The 17,589-nt window shown below is 41.1% G+C and overlaps 1 protein-coding gene across 3 annotated transcripts in view; it reads right to left on the reverse strand.

Annotated features, from left to right (window-relative positions):
- BRPF3 (bromodomain and PHD finger containing 3) overlaps positions 1–15,846 on the reverse strand; it is a 62,399-nt gene extending 46,553 nt beyond the window's left edge. The window contains exons 1-3 of one of the 3 annotated variants that reach the window (XM_075264253.1): positions 15,629–15,846; positions 13,767–13,855; positions 7,729–7,856 (exon numbers count right to left, since the gene is read on the reverse strand). Coding sequence is in view for 1 of the 3 variants with exons in the window: in XM_075264251.1 (XP_075120352.1) it covers positions 15,629–15,697 (69 nt within the window). In the remaining 2 variants the exon portion in view is untranslated. Of the gene's footprint in view, positions 1–7,728; positions 7,888–13,766; positions 13,856–15,628 lie in introns of all 3 variants that reach the window. The other 2 variants (XM_075264252.1, XM_075264251.1) reach the window with 2 other exon arrangements.
- Positions 15,847–17,589: the final 1,743 nt, after the last annotated feature.

Below are 17,589 nucleotides of genomic sequence, written 5' to 3' on the forward strand. Positions count from 1 at the left end.
TAATACATTCATATAGCCCTAAAATTAACACATTCACAAAGGTTTAAAGGAGAAAATGCATCTCACATTTTGTTATGAAATTTCTCCAGAGCACAGAAATACCCCACATGTGGGTGTAAACTGATGTTTGGGTACACTACAGTGCACAGATGGGAAGGAGCGACACTGAGGGTTTGAAAAGTAGATTTTGTTGGAATAGTTTTCAGGTGCCATGTCTCATTTGCAGAGCCCTTAGATTACCAGTACAAAGAAACCCCCCCCCCTTTCAAAAAAAAAAAATTAAATAAATATAAACCCATTTTGGAAACTAAATCCTTTACCGAATTTATCAAGGGGTATAGTAAGCATTTTGAGCCCACATCCAATGCACCGATTTTATTAACATTGGGATGTGTAAATGAAAATTACTCAAATGTCACTTTATCCCCAAAGCTTTCATTTTCACAATGGTTAAAAATGATAAAGCACCCCACAGTTTGTTATACAATTTCTCCTGAACATGGTAATACCCCATATGTGGTCATAATCTGCTGTATAGGTACATGGTGGGGCTCAGAATGGAAAGAGCACTATTTGGCTTTTGGAGGGCTGATTTTGCTGGAATAGGTTTCAGGTGCCATGTCGCATTTGCAGAGCCCACAAAGTACCAAAACACTGGAAACCCCCCAACGTGACCCAGTTTGGGAAACTACACCCTTCACAGAACATATCAAGGTTTATAATGAGCGGTTTGGCCCTACAGCTGTTTTGCAGATTTTGGTACATGAAAATGAATAATTACTTTTTTTCCAATAAACTGTTAATTTAGTCCCAAATTTTTTAGTCCCAAATTTTTTCATTAGGCCCGGATGAATGGGCCAAATCAGGCAGGAATCTCGAGCCACAGACGCCGCAACTGACTCAGCCACAGAATCCGCGTGAAGATAGGGCATGTCGCATTTTCTTCCCGCTAGCTGGAAAAAAAAAAAAAAAATTGCAGGAGGAAAAAAAAAAAAATGCTAGTTACTCTCATTGAAAATAATAGGAGTCGTTTTTGAGGGCGAATTTTGAGCTGGATTCCGCTTCAAAATCCACCTGCAAAATACCCCTTGTGAGCATACCCTTATAGTCTATGGGGTCTGTGTGGTTTCATTGCTCACCACTTTTTAATGCGTTCAGTATTCCGATCGGGGTTCCCAAGCGGACTCCCCAAACGTAATACCAAACGCATATGTGAACCAGGCCTCAGCCGGATTGAAAAACGCTACCTGTAGCGTTTTTCCATGTGGTTCCCTTGAAATTGCTGCAGCGCTGGATGCACTTCACTACTGTACCCAAGCAGGGGCCGCCTGCTGTCCGGGCCCCTGCATGATGACAGCGGGCAGGAGAAATTTCTATCTCCTGCCTGCTGTCCCCAAGCCCTGATACCTTGTGCTGGGCTGGTATACACTAAATCCTAGTGGGCTAAAGGACCTTTGTTGAGTGTCATGACGTCAAGGTCCTTTGTTGAGTGTCATGATGTCAAAGGTCCTTTAGCCCACTAAGATATGATCAACCTTATGTGGGCAGAGCTACTCCGGATTGTACAGGACAATGTATAATGAGGTGAATGGTGGTAAAGGCTGCCTGGGAGCAAAAGGGGGAATAGGGGTGCAGGCTGTGTGAGCAAGAGGAGAGAATGGGGGTGGGTTGCAGGCTGTGTGTGAGCAAGTGAGCGGAATGGTGGTGCAGGATGTGGGTGAGAATGGGGGGGGGGTTTCTCCCCTCCAAATCACGCTCTTGCTCACACACAGCCTGTACCCCCATTCACCCCCTCTTGCTGTGCACACCCTGCACCCCCATTCCCCCTCATGCTCACTCACACCTTGACCATCAAGGAATGTATCAAGGGTATTACCATTTTGAGCCTAAAATGCTTTCCAAAAATTAATGTACAAAGTGAAAATTGAAATTTTTAAAGAAACATGCAATTTCAGCACCTAATATGTTCCGGCCACTTTGTGGAATCAGAGACATACACTCCTAAAACTATTTAGTGGCTATCCTGGGGACAAAAAAAAAAAATAAAAAAAAAAAAATAATAATTAGAGAGACTTTCTGGACACCATGTTGTTTTTGCAGAGCCCTGGTGGTGCTAGTAAAGAAGTGACCCCATTTATTAGGGCCAAAAACCAACAATCTAAATATGTGCTCCAAAAGTACATAGCGCTCCTTCACATCTGCACCCTGCTGTATGCCCAAATGGCAGTTTAGGCTAACATGAATGACACTGTTGAACCCAGGATAACGTACTCGATGTCATGTGTCAGTATAAACTGCTGTTGGGGCACAGAAGTGATGGAGTCTTATTTTGTTTTTTGGAGAACAGTTTGGTTTTTGGATGTCAAGCCACATTTGCAGAGCCCCTGATTTTTCAGTAAAGTGGAATCTGCAGTCATATCACCCAGTTTTAGAAATTATACCACAAGTGTTGTCGTGAGCATTTTTATCTCTTTAGTGTTTCAATTATTTAGTTTCTAGAAATGAATGTACAAATGATAATTAAAAGTTAAAAATTAAGTTTTTCCAGAGACACATCATTTTTATTATTATTGTTTATTTATATAGCACCATTAATTCCATGGTGCTTGACATTTGCCCAATATGTGTCAGCAGAGACACATACTCCAAAAACTGTTAAGCAGGGATCCCGGGCACAACAGCTTGTGGAGTGTTCGTCTCTAATACAAGCCAGACACAACACAACACCGAAATGACGTATTCTTGGAAAAATTGTCATTTTCACCTTTCACAATCAGCTGTGTATTCATTTATGGATAATTTATAGCAAAACTCGGGTTAAAATGATCACTGTAGTCCTGGATAGAATTGCCTTCAGAGTGTAGTTATCAAAATGGGGTCACGTCAGAGGATTCCACTTTATTGTCGTTTTAGCTCTACAAAAGTGCAATGGCATCCAAAAACCAAACTGTCCAAGTCTGTGCTCCATAAACCAGATAGCACTCCTTCCATTCTGTGTCCAGCTGTGCCCAAACAGCAGTTTACACCCACGTATGACATTAATCGTGTCACTGACGGAGTAAGTTTAAAAACCTAACTTTTATTTATTTAATTAATAAAATATAGAAAAAAGTGCCCTTCAATAAAACCTCGTGATATGAGAGAGTCCACAATGTACAGTTCTTGCCCCTTTCCTCTTCACACTGTACACTGCTGACTTTAGGTGCAACTCATCTATCTGCTATTACAAAAGTACTCCGATGACTCTGCAACAGTAGGCCTCATAATAGACGAAGACAAAAGGGAATACAGAGACTTAAACCAGAATTTTATGGAATGGTGTCAGTGGAACCACCTAAGAAAAAATGCTGGGAAGAGCAAGGAGATGGTGGTGGTGGACTTTAGTAAGTGGAGTTATGCTCCAAAACCATTGGACATCCAGGGGACTGGGATTAAGATAGACAAGACTTATACAGTCCTATGAAAAAGTTTGGGCACCCCTATTAATCTTAATCATTTTTAGTTCTAAATATTTTGGTGTTTGCAACAGCCATTTCAGTTTGATATATCTAATAACTGATGGACACAGTAATATTTCAGGAGGGTCATTCCATATCAAGTGATCCAAATAGGAATATTTTTTTTACCTGACATCTTTAGATTTTTTTTATTTTTATTTTTTATGAAGTACAACTTAAGTTAATTACAAATAAAAAGTTTTGAATTTTTTTCTTCATCAGTTAATTTTTTATAGACTTCTAAAGTTTTGAAAAAGTGTGAATTTTGGCCTGGTATGGCTTTACATTTTTTAACATATCTTGGGCTAGAATTAAGATAAATAGGTGGGAGAGGCATCATTTTTCTCAGAGCGGTACCGGCTTTCATTTGATATGTCACAAGACGATGTTTCTTTATATTTTGTTTTGGAGAAATCAAATTCAAAATTTTGATGCGCAATTGTGAAAAAAACGTATGTTCTAAAATTGTGAAAAAATGCATTTGTGTTACTTGTGTTCTTGGTTATATTTGTACAGGTTCTCAACTTGGGACCAAATTGGGATCAATTTTTTTTTATTTATTTTTAAGCCTTGAATCATCTGATTTTATGTTTGTGTGAGCTTCTTCCTTTTTTCTTTTCAAATTACAACTTGCTGAATTCAACATTTATATGCAACAATAAAGAGAAACAAAAAACAAATCCCATAAGTGCCAGAATAAATACATCTTATCATCAGAATACGACTTGTTCAGCATTTTCAACCTGAATGCATTGAACAAACCGAAAGAAAAGAGCTGCTCATATCCTCAAGTGCGATTTTCTAAATAGTCTCATCCTAATTATATGTTAACAAGAGTACAAGAACCAATATTTATAACACCTATTTCTACATGTAACAATTGTTTTTTATTATATCACTAAACATGTAATTAAATAAGAAAAATAGTCCAGTAGATAAATCCTCATTCTATAAAATATGAACTAATCAAACAATTAATAGGACATTTTTAAACTACTGGCCTTTTATCATCAATTTGTCCTTTCTAGTGAGTGAAATGTAATCTTGTCCATAAGCGCTTACTAGCAATGGCCATTTCCTTTTGTGTCAGAGTATGTACGGCCTGTCATGGTGTTAGGCTTCACCTGAGTTAATATCTGATTTTTGTTGACTTGTAAAATGTCTGGTTTTCTTGGATACACAAAGGATGGTGCTGGACCAGAAGGATGCAAAAAAGTCAATTTTATTGTCTTCATTTTCACAATCTTTGGAGAGTACAGTAGCCAGCCACCAGCGCCGATCATATTCACAGGTCACATAACCAGTTGTGTCATCCATTGCCAATCTTGTGCCGCCTTCTACCACTTCATGGACTTCACTGTCCACAGGCTGAACAGATCTGAATTCAAGATTTTCGGAATGACACTTTAATAGTTATATTTTAAAATATTATCCCATCGCGATCCCAACTTGAATTTTGGTACAGATGTGGCTAAGGGCATAGCAGGCCCATGTGCATTTTTTTGAAATTTTTAAATAAAACATTTTTTTCGGAAATGCGTTTTAAAATTTTGCGTTTGCGTTCACATGGGTAAAATATTAACAAAGATACTCTTGTGACATATTTGGTGAAAGCCTGTATAGTTCTGAGTAGAATGGCGTTTATTTTGTTGCTCTATCTTTTTTCTAGCCTAAGTTATGAGGAGAAATGTAAAGGCAGGAAACACCGAAATTCGCACTTTCTGAACTTTGAAAATCAATTAAAAATCCAAAAAAATTTCTAGAATTTTTTTTTCTTCACATTTTGCATTCTCTGACACACTATTACCAAATGACAAAATCTCAAAAGAATTAAAAATATAGAGGGAAAAATCATTGGTTCACTTGACATGGAATGACCCAGGATTGAAATGAGGTTTATTGTACTAACAGAAAATGCGCAATATGCATTAAACCAAAATTTGACCGGTGCAAAAATATGGGCACCTCAACAGAAAAGTGACATTAATATTTAGTACATCCTCCTTTTGCAAAGATAACAGCCCCTAGTTGCTTCCTGTAGCTTTTAATCAGTTCCTGGATCCTGGATGAAGGTATTTTGGACCATTTCTTTCTACAAAACAATTCAAGTTCAGTTAAGTTTGATGGTCGCCGAACATGGACAGCCCGCTCTCAAATGATCTGAAAACAAAGATTGTTCAACATAGTTGTTCAGGGGAAGGATACAAAATGTTGTCTCAGAGATTTAACCTGTCAGTTTCCACTGTGAGGAACATAGTAAGGAAGTGGAAGACTACAGGGACAGTTCTTGTTAAGCCCAGAAGTGGCAGGCCAAGAAAAATATCAGAAAGGCAGAGAAGAAGAATGGTGAGAAGAGTCAAGGACAATCCACAGACCACCTCCAAAGAGCTGCAGCATCATCTTGCTGCAGATGGTGTCACTGTGCATCAGTCAGCAATACAGCGCACTTTGCACAAGGAGAAGCTGTATGTGAGAGTGATGAGAAAGAAGCTGTTTCTGCACGTACGCCACAAATAGAGTTGCCTGAGGTATGCAAAAGCACATTTGGAGAAGCCAACTTAATTTTGGAAACAAAGATTGAGTTGTTTGGTTATAAAAAAGGCGTTATGCATGGCGTCCAAAAAGAAACAGCATTCCAAGAAAAACACTTGCTACCCACTGTAAAATTTGGTGGAGGTTCCATCATGCTTTGGGGCTGTGTGGCCAATGCCGGCACCGGGAATCTTGTTAAAGTTGAGGGTCGCATGGATTCCACTCAGTATCAGCAGATTCTTGAGAATAATGTTCAAGAATCAGTGACGAAGTTGAAGTTACGCCGGGGATGGATATTTCAGCAAGACACTACTCCAAATCAACTCAGGCATTCATGCAGAGGAACAATTACAATGTTCTGGAATGGCCATCCCAGTCCCCAGACCTGAATATCATTGAACATCTGTGGGATGATTTGAAGCGGGCTGTCCATGCTCAGCGACCATCTAACTTAACTGAACTTGAATTGTTTGTCCAAAATACCTTTATCCAGGATCCAGGAACTGATTAAAAGCTACAGGAAGCGACTAGAGGCTGTTATCTTTGCAAAAGGAGGATCTACTAAATATTAATGTCACTTTTCTGTTGAGGTGCCCATACTTTTGCACCGGTCAAATTTTGGTTTAATGCATATTGCACATTTTCAATAGTACAATAAACCTCATTCCACTCCTGAAATATTACTGTGTCCATCAGTTATTAGATAGATCAAACTGAAATGGCTGTTGCAAATACCAAAATATTTAGAACTAAAAATGATTAAGATTAATAGGGGTGCCCAAACTTTTTCATAGGACTGTAAGTACCTGGGTGTGATCCTCAATAATAAGTTGGACTGGGCTGATCACCTGAATGCGCTGCACAGAAAGGGTCACAGAAGGCTCTTACTGCTCAGAAGGCTGAGGGCCTTTGGAGTCCAGGAGGCACTTCTTAGGGCCGTTTTCTACTCTGTGGTAGGATCAGCCATTTTCTTCGAGTGGACTGCTGGGGTAGTAGCATACCTGCCAGGAATAGAAATAGACTTGACAGGCTGATTAGAAGGGCCAGCTCTGTCCTAGGGAGCCCCCTGGACCCAGTACAGATGGTGGGTGACCGATTGGGAACTGCAACTAAACATATGACAGTCCAGAGGCAGTGCCACTCGCTGTGGAGGAGTTCCCACATCAACAGCAGCTATTTCAACTGGAAAGGTCCACGACCTGGGTCAGTAAGCTTGAGTTCAGGTAGGTATGTTGTGCAGCGGTGGTTCTACAGTGTGCATGCAACAACAGCTAGCTTTGGCGCCAAAGTGTAGGATTAGGGTGCTATCACCTTCTACTGACACTCAGTTCAGCCTGTTGCTATCAGTTATAGACATCTTGAGTTACGGTAATTACTAGTTGCATTATTTTGTATTATATTTTAAAAAAAAAAAAAAAAAATAGAGTTCTAAAACATCCCCATTCCCAAAATTTTGGCCCATTCCAAAAAAAACAGGCCAAAATTTTTTGTTAGAAATTAAGCCAGTTAACAAGTAATTTAAAGACTAGTCAGTCTCAAAGTTTGCCAGGTTTTTCAAACAGCAATAGACAGAAAAATCTATTAAAGAATTTCTAGTCTAAGTTGGTACAGTCTAAGACTTACATAGCATTAGTTTATCTACTCCACTGCAAGTTGCAGGTGTTACAGAGAACTCAACATACAATGATAAACAACATACCAGAGCACCGCTCCAAGGCTGTGAAGTCGGTAGACCAAACCACCGCCTCTGACTTCTTTATTTTTCAGTTTGGCTCCAAATTCATAAAAGGCTGATGGCCATGGTCAGTCAGACGCAGTAACGATCCTCTAATCCAATAAAAAGCCAATGATTGAATTCCTACAACAGTAAATACACAACAAACTATACATCTAATTAAACATTCAATATTAACAATTACATAGCATTAATAAGAATAATTAATCACTTAAAGGGGTATTCCCACCTCACATACTCATCAGTCTTTACTGCTGTAAAATCTTCTTTCTCCCTGGTTTCTTGCATCATTTGGTGGGCGGGGTTTCACATGCAACCTGCCGTTTAGTTGCGCCCCCAAATTTGCATATAGCTCCGCCCACCCATATTGGACTATGAAGTACAGGCAGCAACAACTCCATTCTGTGTTACATACAGAGACTACCTGTCTCTGCCATAATGAACACAACTGAATTAGCTAGCATGATAACTGGGAGAACAGAAGAAATGAAAGCAGCTCCTCTCCCCTATCTGCTAACAGGAAGCTAGGTCACGTGGTGTAGACAAAGGAATAGCCAGATACACAGGCTGGCTCCCTGCACTTAGCCCCTCCTCCCTCCCCCCTGAGAGCAGCAGATACATCACTTGACTTATGAGCAGCTAAGTCAGGGCTGTGGCCACAAAGAATGGAATAAAGTAAGATAGCGGACAAACAAAGCAGTTTTGCTGAAGCATTGTATTTAGGAAAAGTCTTACATCCACATTAACAAGCATATAGATAGGATCCTTGTGATGGGACAACCCCTTTAAGGACAGAAAACACGGTAAGAGCAATTTTTCGAAACTAAGACTAGGTTCATACCTGCGCTGGATCTCTGCTGGGGGTATTCCTTTCCCCATTCTACTTTAAAAATGCTGAGAGAAAAGTCCTGCAAGCAGCATTTTGCTTCTGCATTTGTCTGCCCTTTTTGGGTGGAAACCTGGTGGACCCCATTATAATGACATCATAATCTATGACGTTATTATAATCTATGTGTCCGCGGGTTTCCGAGAGTAACCGCTTTTTTAAGCAAATTAGATTTCCATCTGGAGGGTTCCCGAGCAGACCAAACATAGGTGTGAATGTAGCATAACATGTCAATTTCTATACACTGTCTACCAATAAGTATTTGGACACCCATGCAAATAAAGATATCTGCACTGTCGCTCCTTCTGCTGTTTAATATCATGTAGGAAACAGCATTGACATTAGTCGCATGCAAGATACCACGAAGTGCAGAGTTGTTCGATTTCGAGAAAGGGGTAATTGTCGGGTAGCACAGAAATGGTCGATCCTTAAGGGATATAACAAGCGAACTGAATTACCCAAAATCAACAGTGGCCTATGTGATTACGAAATGGAAGGTGAACGGTGATTGTCGGAATGTGCCCTGAGTCGGCAGATCCCTGAAACTAGGAGATACTAAAGACCGACGGGTGCTGGCCAGAGAAATTCGGAGGAACCACACCCAACCGATGGCTCACATACACCAGGAGTTTCAACAGGCATCTGGGAGTATTGTGTCAATCAATACCATCCGTATACCATTACTGTGTAAGCGACCACAAGAAAATGGTCACTCACACCAGCTTACTGTGTAAGTGGCCATTTTCTTGTGGCCCGGGCACGAGCAGTCGGCTCTTCCCGAGGCCTAGAAGATTGAAACCCAGGACGGAAGAAGACACAGAGAGCGGGCATTCCAGAAGAAAATAGAGGCGTCACTGGCGATTTCTCTTGCAGCATTGGGGACGCCCCCAGTGCTGTTTGAGCGCTGGGGACCACCCCCAGTGCTGCGAGATAACTCATTTACATACCGAAGAAAACCCAGATTTCTACTGAACGGCGGCACGGAGAAGACATCTAAAGGTATGAGAAGAATAGCCTTTCTTAAGGCTATTCCTACGTGTTAAGGAGAAAAAAAAGGGTATCCAATGATAGGATCCCTTTAAATGATATCATTTTGAGACAGTCATATCCAAAAAGCTACAAGATATGATATATAAATTTTATGTGGCTTTTGTAATGATTATTATAAACTCCTTTCCCCACATTTACATACTTTATTGGATACTTTATTCATACTTTAGGCTTACTACTAAATGCACCCCTGACAGGTTTAATAATTTTATTTAACTATTTATTTTATTTATTTATTTAATTATTTATAAACAATTTAAAAGAATGCAAAACAAAAAGCAGTACCATAACATAGCAGCACCAGAGAAACCGGACCTACGAAACAAAGTCATACATATAGACATAGACAAAACCAGACCACAAAAATAGCCTAGACTGGAACAGCCATTTAAGTAAAGTTCAGGCTGTTTTGGATTCCCTTAGAGAAGCCGGGTTTACTGCCAACCCAGAAAAATGTGCCATAGGTATGGAACAAGTCAAGTATTTGGGTTATGTGGTGGGAAAAGGAATGATTAAGCCCCAGAACAATAAGGTAGAGGCAATACAGGACTGGCAACGTCCTATCACCAAGAAACAAGTGAGGGCTTTTCTAGGAATTGTTGGCCATTACCGGCGATTTGTACCTAACTTTGCCAGTATGGCAGCACCTTTCTCTGACCTCACAAAGGGAAAAAAAAACAGTAATGATTCAGTTGTGACCAGAAACTGAAAAAGCATTTAACAGCCTGAAAATAGCATTGTGTAGACAGCCAGTACTAATGGTCTCAGTTTTTTTAAAGGAATTTGTGGTGCAAACAGATGCATCAGAGGTCGGTTTAGTGGCTGTCTTGTCTCAAGAGGTTAATGGGGGAAGAACATCCCGTCGTGTACTTGAGTCCAAAATTGAACACTGCAGAGAGGTGCACCAAATATCCCACTGAAAATCTGTATGTTGGAGAGATCGGACAGCAGCTTACAATGCGTATGAACTCATATCGCCATACAATTAGAGAACAAAGAATGGACCTTCCCGTGTCAAAACATTTCTGCAATGAGGATCATAATATCTCCGATCACATGAAAATTTTGGTTTTAAGAGGGAATTTTAAATCAAGGAAAGAGCGACGGATTTAGGAGTATAAACTTATGACCCTGCTTCAAACACTGGAGAAGGAGTTAAATCTGTCACATCGGTTTATGGCATCTTACAGAAATCACTGACCTGAGACCCTGAGAACTGATAAGAACCCGGAATTGTTTACATTGTTTCTACCAATAACTAATAACCCTCTACCGCCCTTCCTCCTAGAATTCTATCCCTTTTGTACATAAATATGCATCCTTCAGAAATGGTTTTTAAATTTACTTGAGAAAGGAGCCCAGAGTTCTGAAACGTTGTAATCTGAAATGGTTTTTAAATTTACTTGAGAAAGGAGCCCAGAGTTCTGAAACGTTGTAATCTGTCATCATTATTAGTTAGCAATTTTTTAGTTTTTTTTATATATACTCTGTAGTAGAAAGAGACTCTCTCGTATTACTTGCTGGGCAGAAAGTTCAAGCTTATCTTCGACCATGCCCCGCTAAAATGGATAAGCAAAAACAAGGGCAATAATGTGAAGGTGACAAGGTGGTTCCTGGCATTACAGGATTTTAATTTTGTTGTGGAACATAGACCATGGAAGGCTCATTCCAATACGAATGCCCTGTTGAGAATCCACGGTCTCTCCTCTATAGCTGCCCAGCCCATCAGCTTTGAGCAGAGGAGGGGGGTATGTAGACAGGCAGAAGGAAAAATTATAGATGGTAGGTACCTTCCGCTGAGATGGCTGGTATCTACAAGGTGACTGGCTTAGTATGGGTCCAGGATTTAGGAATTATTGCAAATCCAGGCCTATATTCCAGTCCTGGTTTTGCTGGGTGACCGAGTGGTCAGCTATTAACCCCTTCCCGCCGATGGCATTTTTTGATTTTCGTTTTTGACTCCCCACCTTCTAAACCCCATAACTTTTTTATTTCTCCGCTCCCAGAGTCATATGAGGTCTTAATTTTTGCGGGACAATTTTTTCTTCATGATGCCACCATTAATTATTCTATATAATGTACTGGGAAGCAGGAAAAAAATTCAGAATGGGGTGGATTTGAAGAAAAAATGCATTTCTGCGACTTTCTTACGGGCTTTGGTTTTACGGCGTTCACTGTGCAGCCAAAATGACATGTCCCCTATATTCTGTGTTTCGGTACGGTTCCAGGGATACCAAATTTATATGGTTTTATTTACATTTTAACCCCTAAAAAAAATTCCAAAACGGTGTTAAAAAATTTTTTTTCTAAAAGTCGCCATATTCCGACGGCCGTAACTTTTTTATACGTGCGTGTACGGGGATGTATAGGGCGTCTTTTTTTGCGGGGCCGGGTGTACTTTTTAGTTCTACCATTTTCGGGAAATGTTATTGCTTTGATCACTTTTTATTCAAATTTTTATCAGAATTAAAACAGTGAAAAAACGGCGGTTTGGCACTTTTGACTATTTTTCCTGCTACGGCGTTTATCGAACAGGAAAAATATTTTCATAGATTTGTAGAGCGGGCGATTTCGGACGCGGGGATACCTAACATGTATATGTTTCACAGTTTTTAACTACTTTTATATGTGTTCTAGGGAAAGGGGGGTGATTTGAACTTTTAATTCTTTTTATATTTTTTAATATTTTTTTTAACTTTTTTTTTATTTATTTTTTTGCATTTATTAGACCCCCTAGGGGTGTTGAACCCCAGGGGGTCTGATCACTAATGCAATGCATTACAATGCTAATGCATTGCAAAAAATCATCATCTCTTTTGCAGGCTGTATACACCAGCCTGCAAAAGAGAGAATTTGCAGACCGGCTGGGAGCCTTTAACAAGGCTCCCGGCTGATATGGCAACGGGGGGTCGGCCCTGGAGCATGCTCCAGGAGCCGGCGATCCCTGCCAAAATGGCGGCGCCCATGCGCCGCCGGGAAAATGGCTCCTCCGGCGCCTTTGACAGCAGCGCCGGAGGGGTTAATGCCTCCGATCGGTCCGGGGACTGATCGGAGGCATCAGAGCCGGTTGTCTACTGCTTAAAGCAGTAGACACCCGGCGGCTATGACGGCCGCCCGGCTCCCGGGCGGTCGCCATAGTTACAGACCCGACACGCGCCGTACTATTACGGCGCATGTCGGGAAGGGGTTAAAGAGCTGAGGATACCCAAGGAAGTGGGTGTGGCTGTCTCTTGTATTAGAAACGTGTTGTACACACTGCCCTGTGTGTCTGGAGGAGAAAACCAAAAATCACCTACTGATGAGAAAACCTTGATGACTTACATTCTTTGTATCCTGAAGTAAGAACTATTTACGTTACTTGATTTTGTACCTTCCCAGTGAAGAAACCTGTTCTGATTTAAATACTGGTGGACTGTGTGAACTGCTACCAATAAAGTTACAACTGTGAGCTGATATCCTTGCCTCCAGATGCCTGATTTACCTGGTAACCAGCATTTACAATATATATGTATGGGGGTTAGTATGATTTTTTTTTTTTTTTTTTTTTCAATTTAGGTTTTATTTTTACATCTCAAAAGTGTAAAAATTGTCCTGAACAACCAAACGTGCAAAAATGAAAAAGATTAGAGCATCAGTCATTAAGTGACGGCAGATAGAGCCCCCCCCCTTATTCGGTCTGTGTGCATTCATCTTTATGTAAAAACTCTATTCATCTCTATAGGATGACAGAAGAAAAGTGTATTTTTTCGTTATCTTATTATAGCGCTGGAAAAAGCTGCAATGAACTCAACTCAATCAAGTAATAGGAGGAGAGTACCTATATGCCACCACTATAGAGTGGAAAGAACAGCTGTCCCATCTCTGCTGTATTCAAACAGAGGTACAAGGTATCCCTTTGTTTTTAGGATTGTGGGGGCCCCACGCATCAAACTCTACCGATTGAACACTTATCACTTAGGATAGGTGATAAGATGTAAAATTGTCACAACCCCTTTAATGTACGAGCATATCCTTATAAAGTACATAATATTATAAAGAAATACAATAAAACATCATGTATACATACATATCTGTATGTCAGCTATGCCTTGACTGGTAGCTTCCAAAAGCAGCTATTTCTATTTTCACACTGAGGAATCAATTTTTCAGTTCTTCCTTAAAATGAAAATGCAAGAATATGGTTAGACTTACAGCCTAGAAAAAACAGATGTAATTGAAAAAGTAGCTGTATACACAAACATTGAAGGCAGATCAGTGCATGTGTTCAACCACAATTAACCCCTTCCCGCCGACGGCATTTTTCGATTTTCATTTTTGACTCCCCACCTCTCCCTTCCAAACCCCACAACTTTTTTATATCTCCACTGTCAGAGCCATATGAGGTCTTAATGTTTGCGGGACAAATTGTTCTTTATGATGCTACCATTAATTATTCTGTACAATGTACTGGGAAGCTGGAAAAAAAATCAGAATGATCAGAATGGGGCGGATTTTAAGAAAAAGTGCATTTGTGCGATTTTATTACAGGATTTGGTTTTATAATGTTCACTGTGCAACAAAAATGACCCATCGCCTATATTCTGTGTTTCGGTACGATTCCAAGAATACCAAATTTATATGCTTTTATTTACATTTTAACCCCTCTATCATTGGGAAAAGTTATTTTTAGATAAGCACATCCTTTTAGTATGGAAATTGCCTCAGTAGTGTTGAATAAGTCAGTTTTTATGCATATGCTAATGAATACGGCCCTGGAGCTTGCACTAGGTGCCAGCGATCACCGGCAAAATGGCGGCACCCAAATAAAAATGAATAAACAAACACTTTAGGTGTCCCTATGCTAAAAGATGCCTGAACTATTAAAATACTTATCCCATATGGTAAGTGGCATATGGGGGAAAAATAAAAATAGCCAAATGGTGTTTTTTTTTTCAACACTTTCAAAAAAGATTTAAAAAAAAGTGATCAGATGTACCTCCAAATGGCATCAACAAAAACGTCATCTTAAAAAGACGCAATACTCAACTCTGTAAATATCAAAAAGTTACATGGCAAAAAAAAAAAAAAATTGTCTATTTTGGAAAATGTTTTAATTTTTTTTTTAAATTTATCATAATTACAAAAAAGGGCTCGTTCACATCTGCGCCCGGTGTCCGTTCTGCAGGTTTCCGTTTCCTGCACAAAACAGAGGCAGGACTCTCTCTCACCCATTCATTTGAATGGGTGAGAAAGCTGTCCGTCCGTGAGCGGCGGTGAGCTTTTTATGCTCTCCGCCGCAAAATCGTTTTTTTTAATCCGGACGCAGAGTCGGACATGCAGTACTCTGTGTCCGAATTTAAAAAAAACGGTTTAGCGGCAGAGAGCATAAAACGCTCACTGCCGGACCCGGTCTGTGCTTTCCGTCTTCTTGCATGCAGAAGACGCAAACCACAGAACGGAGACCCGAACGCAGGTGTGAACCTAGCGATACTAGGTAAATTTGATATCCCCATTATCGTACTGACCCGCAGAATACAGGAAACAGTGCCACTACAAAGTACAACTTGTTTCACAGACAATAAGCCATCAAGTAACTCTGAATTGAAAAATGAAAAAGTCATAGCTCTTGGAATGTGGGGAGGGAAGAACGGAAATGTAAAAATGAAAATGGGCCTGGTCATTAAGGGGTTAAAGTGGTATTCTCCTGGTCCCCCCCACCCACCACTTCAAGGAGGTTTTGGTAGTTACTGATCTCTGAGTTTATTAGTTTAGACTGTTGCTAGGAAAGACTATAAAAATCTTCTGTAATCTACATGAGGTAAGCTTGTGCATCATCCTAATTGATTAGGTTTTTTTTTTTTAGCAAGACGATTTTCTACTATAAAACTCTAAACTTCACCTGGAGACATGTCAGCCTGACAAATAAGAGAATCTAGAGCAGTACATTACCGTGGAGGATGTTCTCAAACAGCTCACCCTGAAGGCAGAATGAGTGGGGGTGAAAAATGGCTGAAGCATTACTTGATGGAAGCCCCGGCATCCCCATTTCTAGTGGAAGCTCACAACATGGACGACTGGATGTTAGCAGAGGAAGTTGTCACACTGTCAACCTCGGAAGAGGCAGCTCCTGGCCCCAGTAAACGTCAGAGGAATGCACCAAAAACATATTCTCTGCCCGGTAGAAGAAGCTGTGAGAGCAGGAAGACGTCTCAGATCACATCCTCCACAGGAACAGTGTAGGGAGCCATTCACAGCAGCTGCACAAACATGGGAGGGGGCGGAAGAGGCCAGTAGCAGCCGTATGATCCCCTGGTTGGAAATGGAGCTTTTCTTGTTGGTTACATCTGAGCTAATGATAATGTGGGACTGGAAGCTCTTTACGTGATGCCCAGTCTAATGTTAGTAATACCATACTCGGTCCACACCTTGTGTAAAAGTTTTTTTTGTTTTTCACTTCTATGTTTCGGTACAATTGAAAACAATATATGTTTTTGGTTTTTTAACAATTTAACCCCTTAACAAAAATCCAAATTTCCACCACACAAAACTATGCCATTTTTTCTTTTTTCTAAAAGTCGCCATATTCTGAGACCTGTAACTTTTTTATACTTCCGTGTACAGGGATGCATAGGGCCTTTTTTTTCTTTTTTTTTTGCAGGACCAGGTGTAATTCTTACTTATACAATTTCTGAGAATTACTATTGCTTTGATCATTTTCTATTAAAATTTTTATCAGAGGCAAAACAGTGAAAAAAAATGGCGGTTTGGCACTCTTGACTCTTTTCCCGCTACGTCTTTTACCGTACAGGAAAAATATTGGTACTATTCCGTTATCGGGCCAGCAGAGCTTACCAGCACCAGCATTGGGACAGCAGCAGTCAGCATTTCAGCATCGGGAATGACATCTGAGGACTGACTGCTGGACCGATGCTTGTGCCCAGCTCTCCTTCCATCTGCCCTGTACCCCTCTCTGGCCCGCCCCAAGGACTGACTGCTGGCCCGATGCTGGCGCCCTGTCTCTAGTAACCAGTACATCAATGCCCCCATCCATCCTCCCAGTGCTGCCCCCCAGCTCTTCTTACATCTGCCCCGTACCCCCTCTCCCTGCCACTCGACTAGGCCTCACCTCGGCGCTCTCATTCTGGCCATTAGCGTTCAGGAGGAAAGAAAGACGCTCGCACTGGAAGCCATGGCCGGCACAGAGAACGGAGACCGGAAGGAAAAAAATAGCACACACCGGGGCTCAATAAAGGGTCCTGAAAGTGGCGGCGGAGATTCAGGGATGCGCTGACCATAGTAACGGCGGGGAGCTATGGTGACCCAGAGGGACAAACTTCCTGCAGCGTCCCGGCGACTAGTAATGTCGGTCAAGCCTAGTCACGTGGCGGGGAGAGGGGCAGATGGAAGGAGAGCTGGGCCAGAGAGGGGTACGGGCAGATGGAAGGAGAGCTGGGCACAAGCATCGGGCCAGCAGTCAGTCCTCAGATGTCATTCCCAATGCTGAAATGCTGACTGCTGCTGTCCCGATGCTGGTGCTGATAAGCTCTGCTGGCCCGATAACGGAATAGTACCAAAATATTTTTATAGATTTGTAGAATGAGCGTATTAGACACAGGGATACCTAATGTGAATGTGTTTCACAATATTTAAGTACTTTAAGGGCTTGTTCACATGGGGCAAGAGGGGGTGGATTTTGACACCGAATCCACCTCAAAATCCGCCCCCTCACAATTGAGATCTATGTAGACCACTAGCGTCCTTTTTCTCCGTGAGCAGTTTGTACCCGCTCACGGAAAAAAAAGCGAGCTGCCCTTTCTTCAGGCGGATTCCACGGCTGATTCAGCCATGGCGCCTGCCTCGCGACAGCACCCTCCGGACTAGAAAATTTATTTGGGCCTACTCCGGAGCTG

The sequence above is a fragment of the Leptodactylus fuscus genome, chromosome 2 (genome assembly GCF_031893055.1).
Source record: "Leptodactylus fuscus isolate aLepFus1 chromosome 2, aLepFus1.hap2, whole genome shotgun sequence".
In the NCBI taxonomy this organism is placed as follows: Eukaryota; Metazoa; Chordata; class Amphibia; order Anura; family Leptodactylidae; genus Leptodactylus; species Leptodactylus fuscus.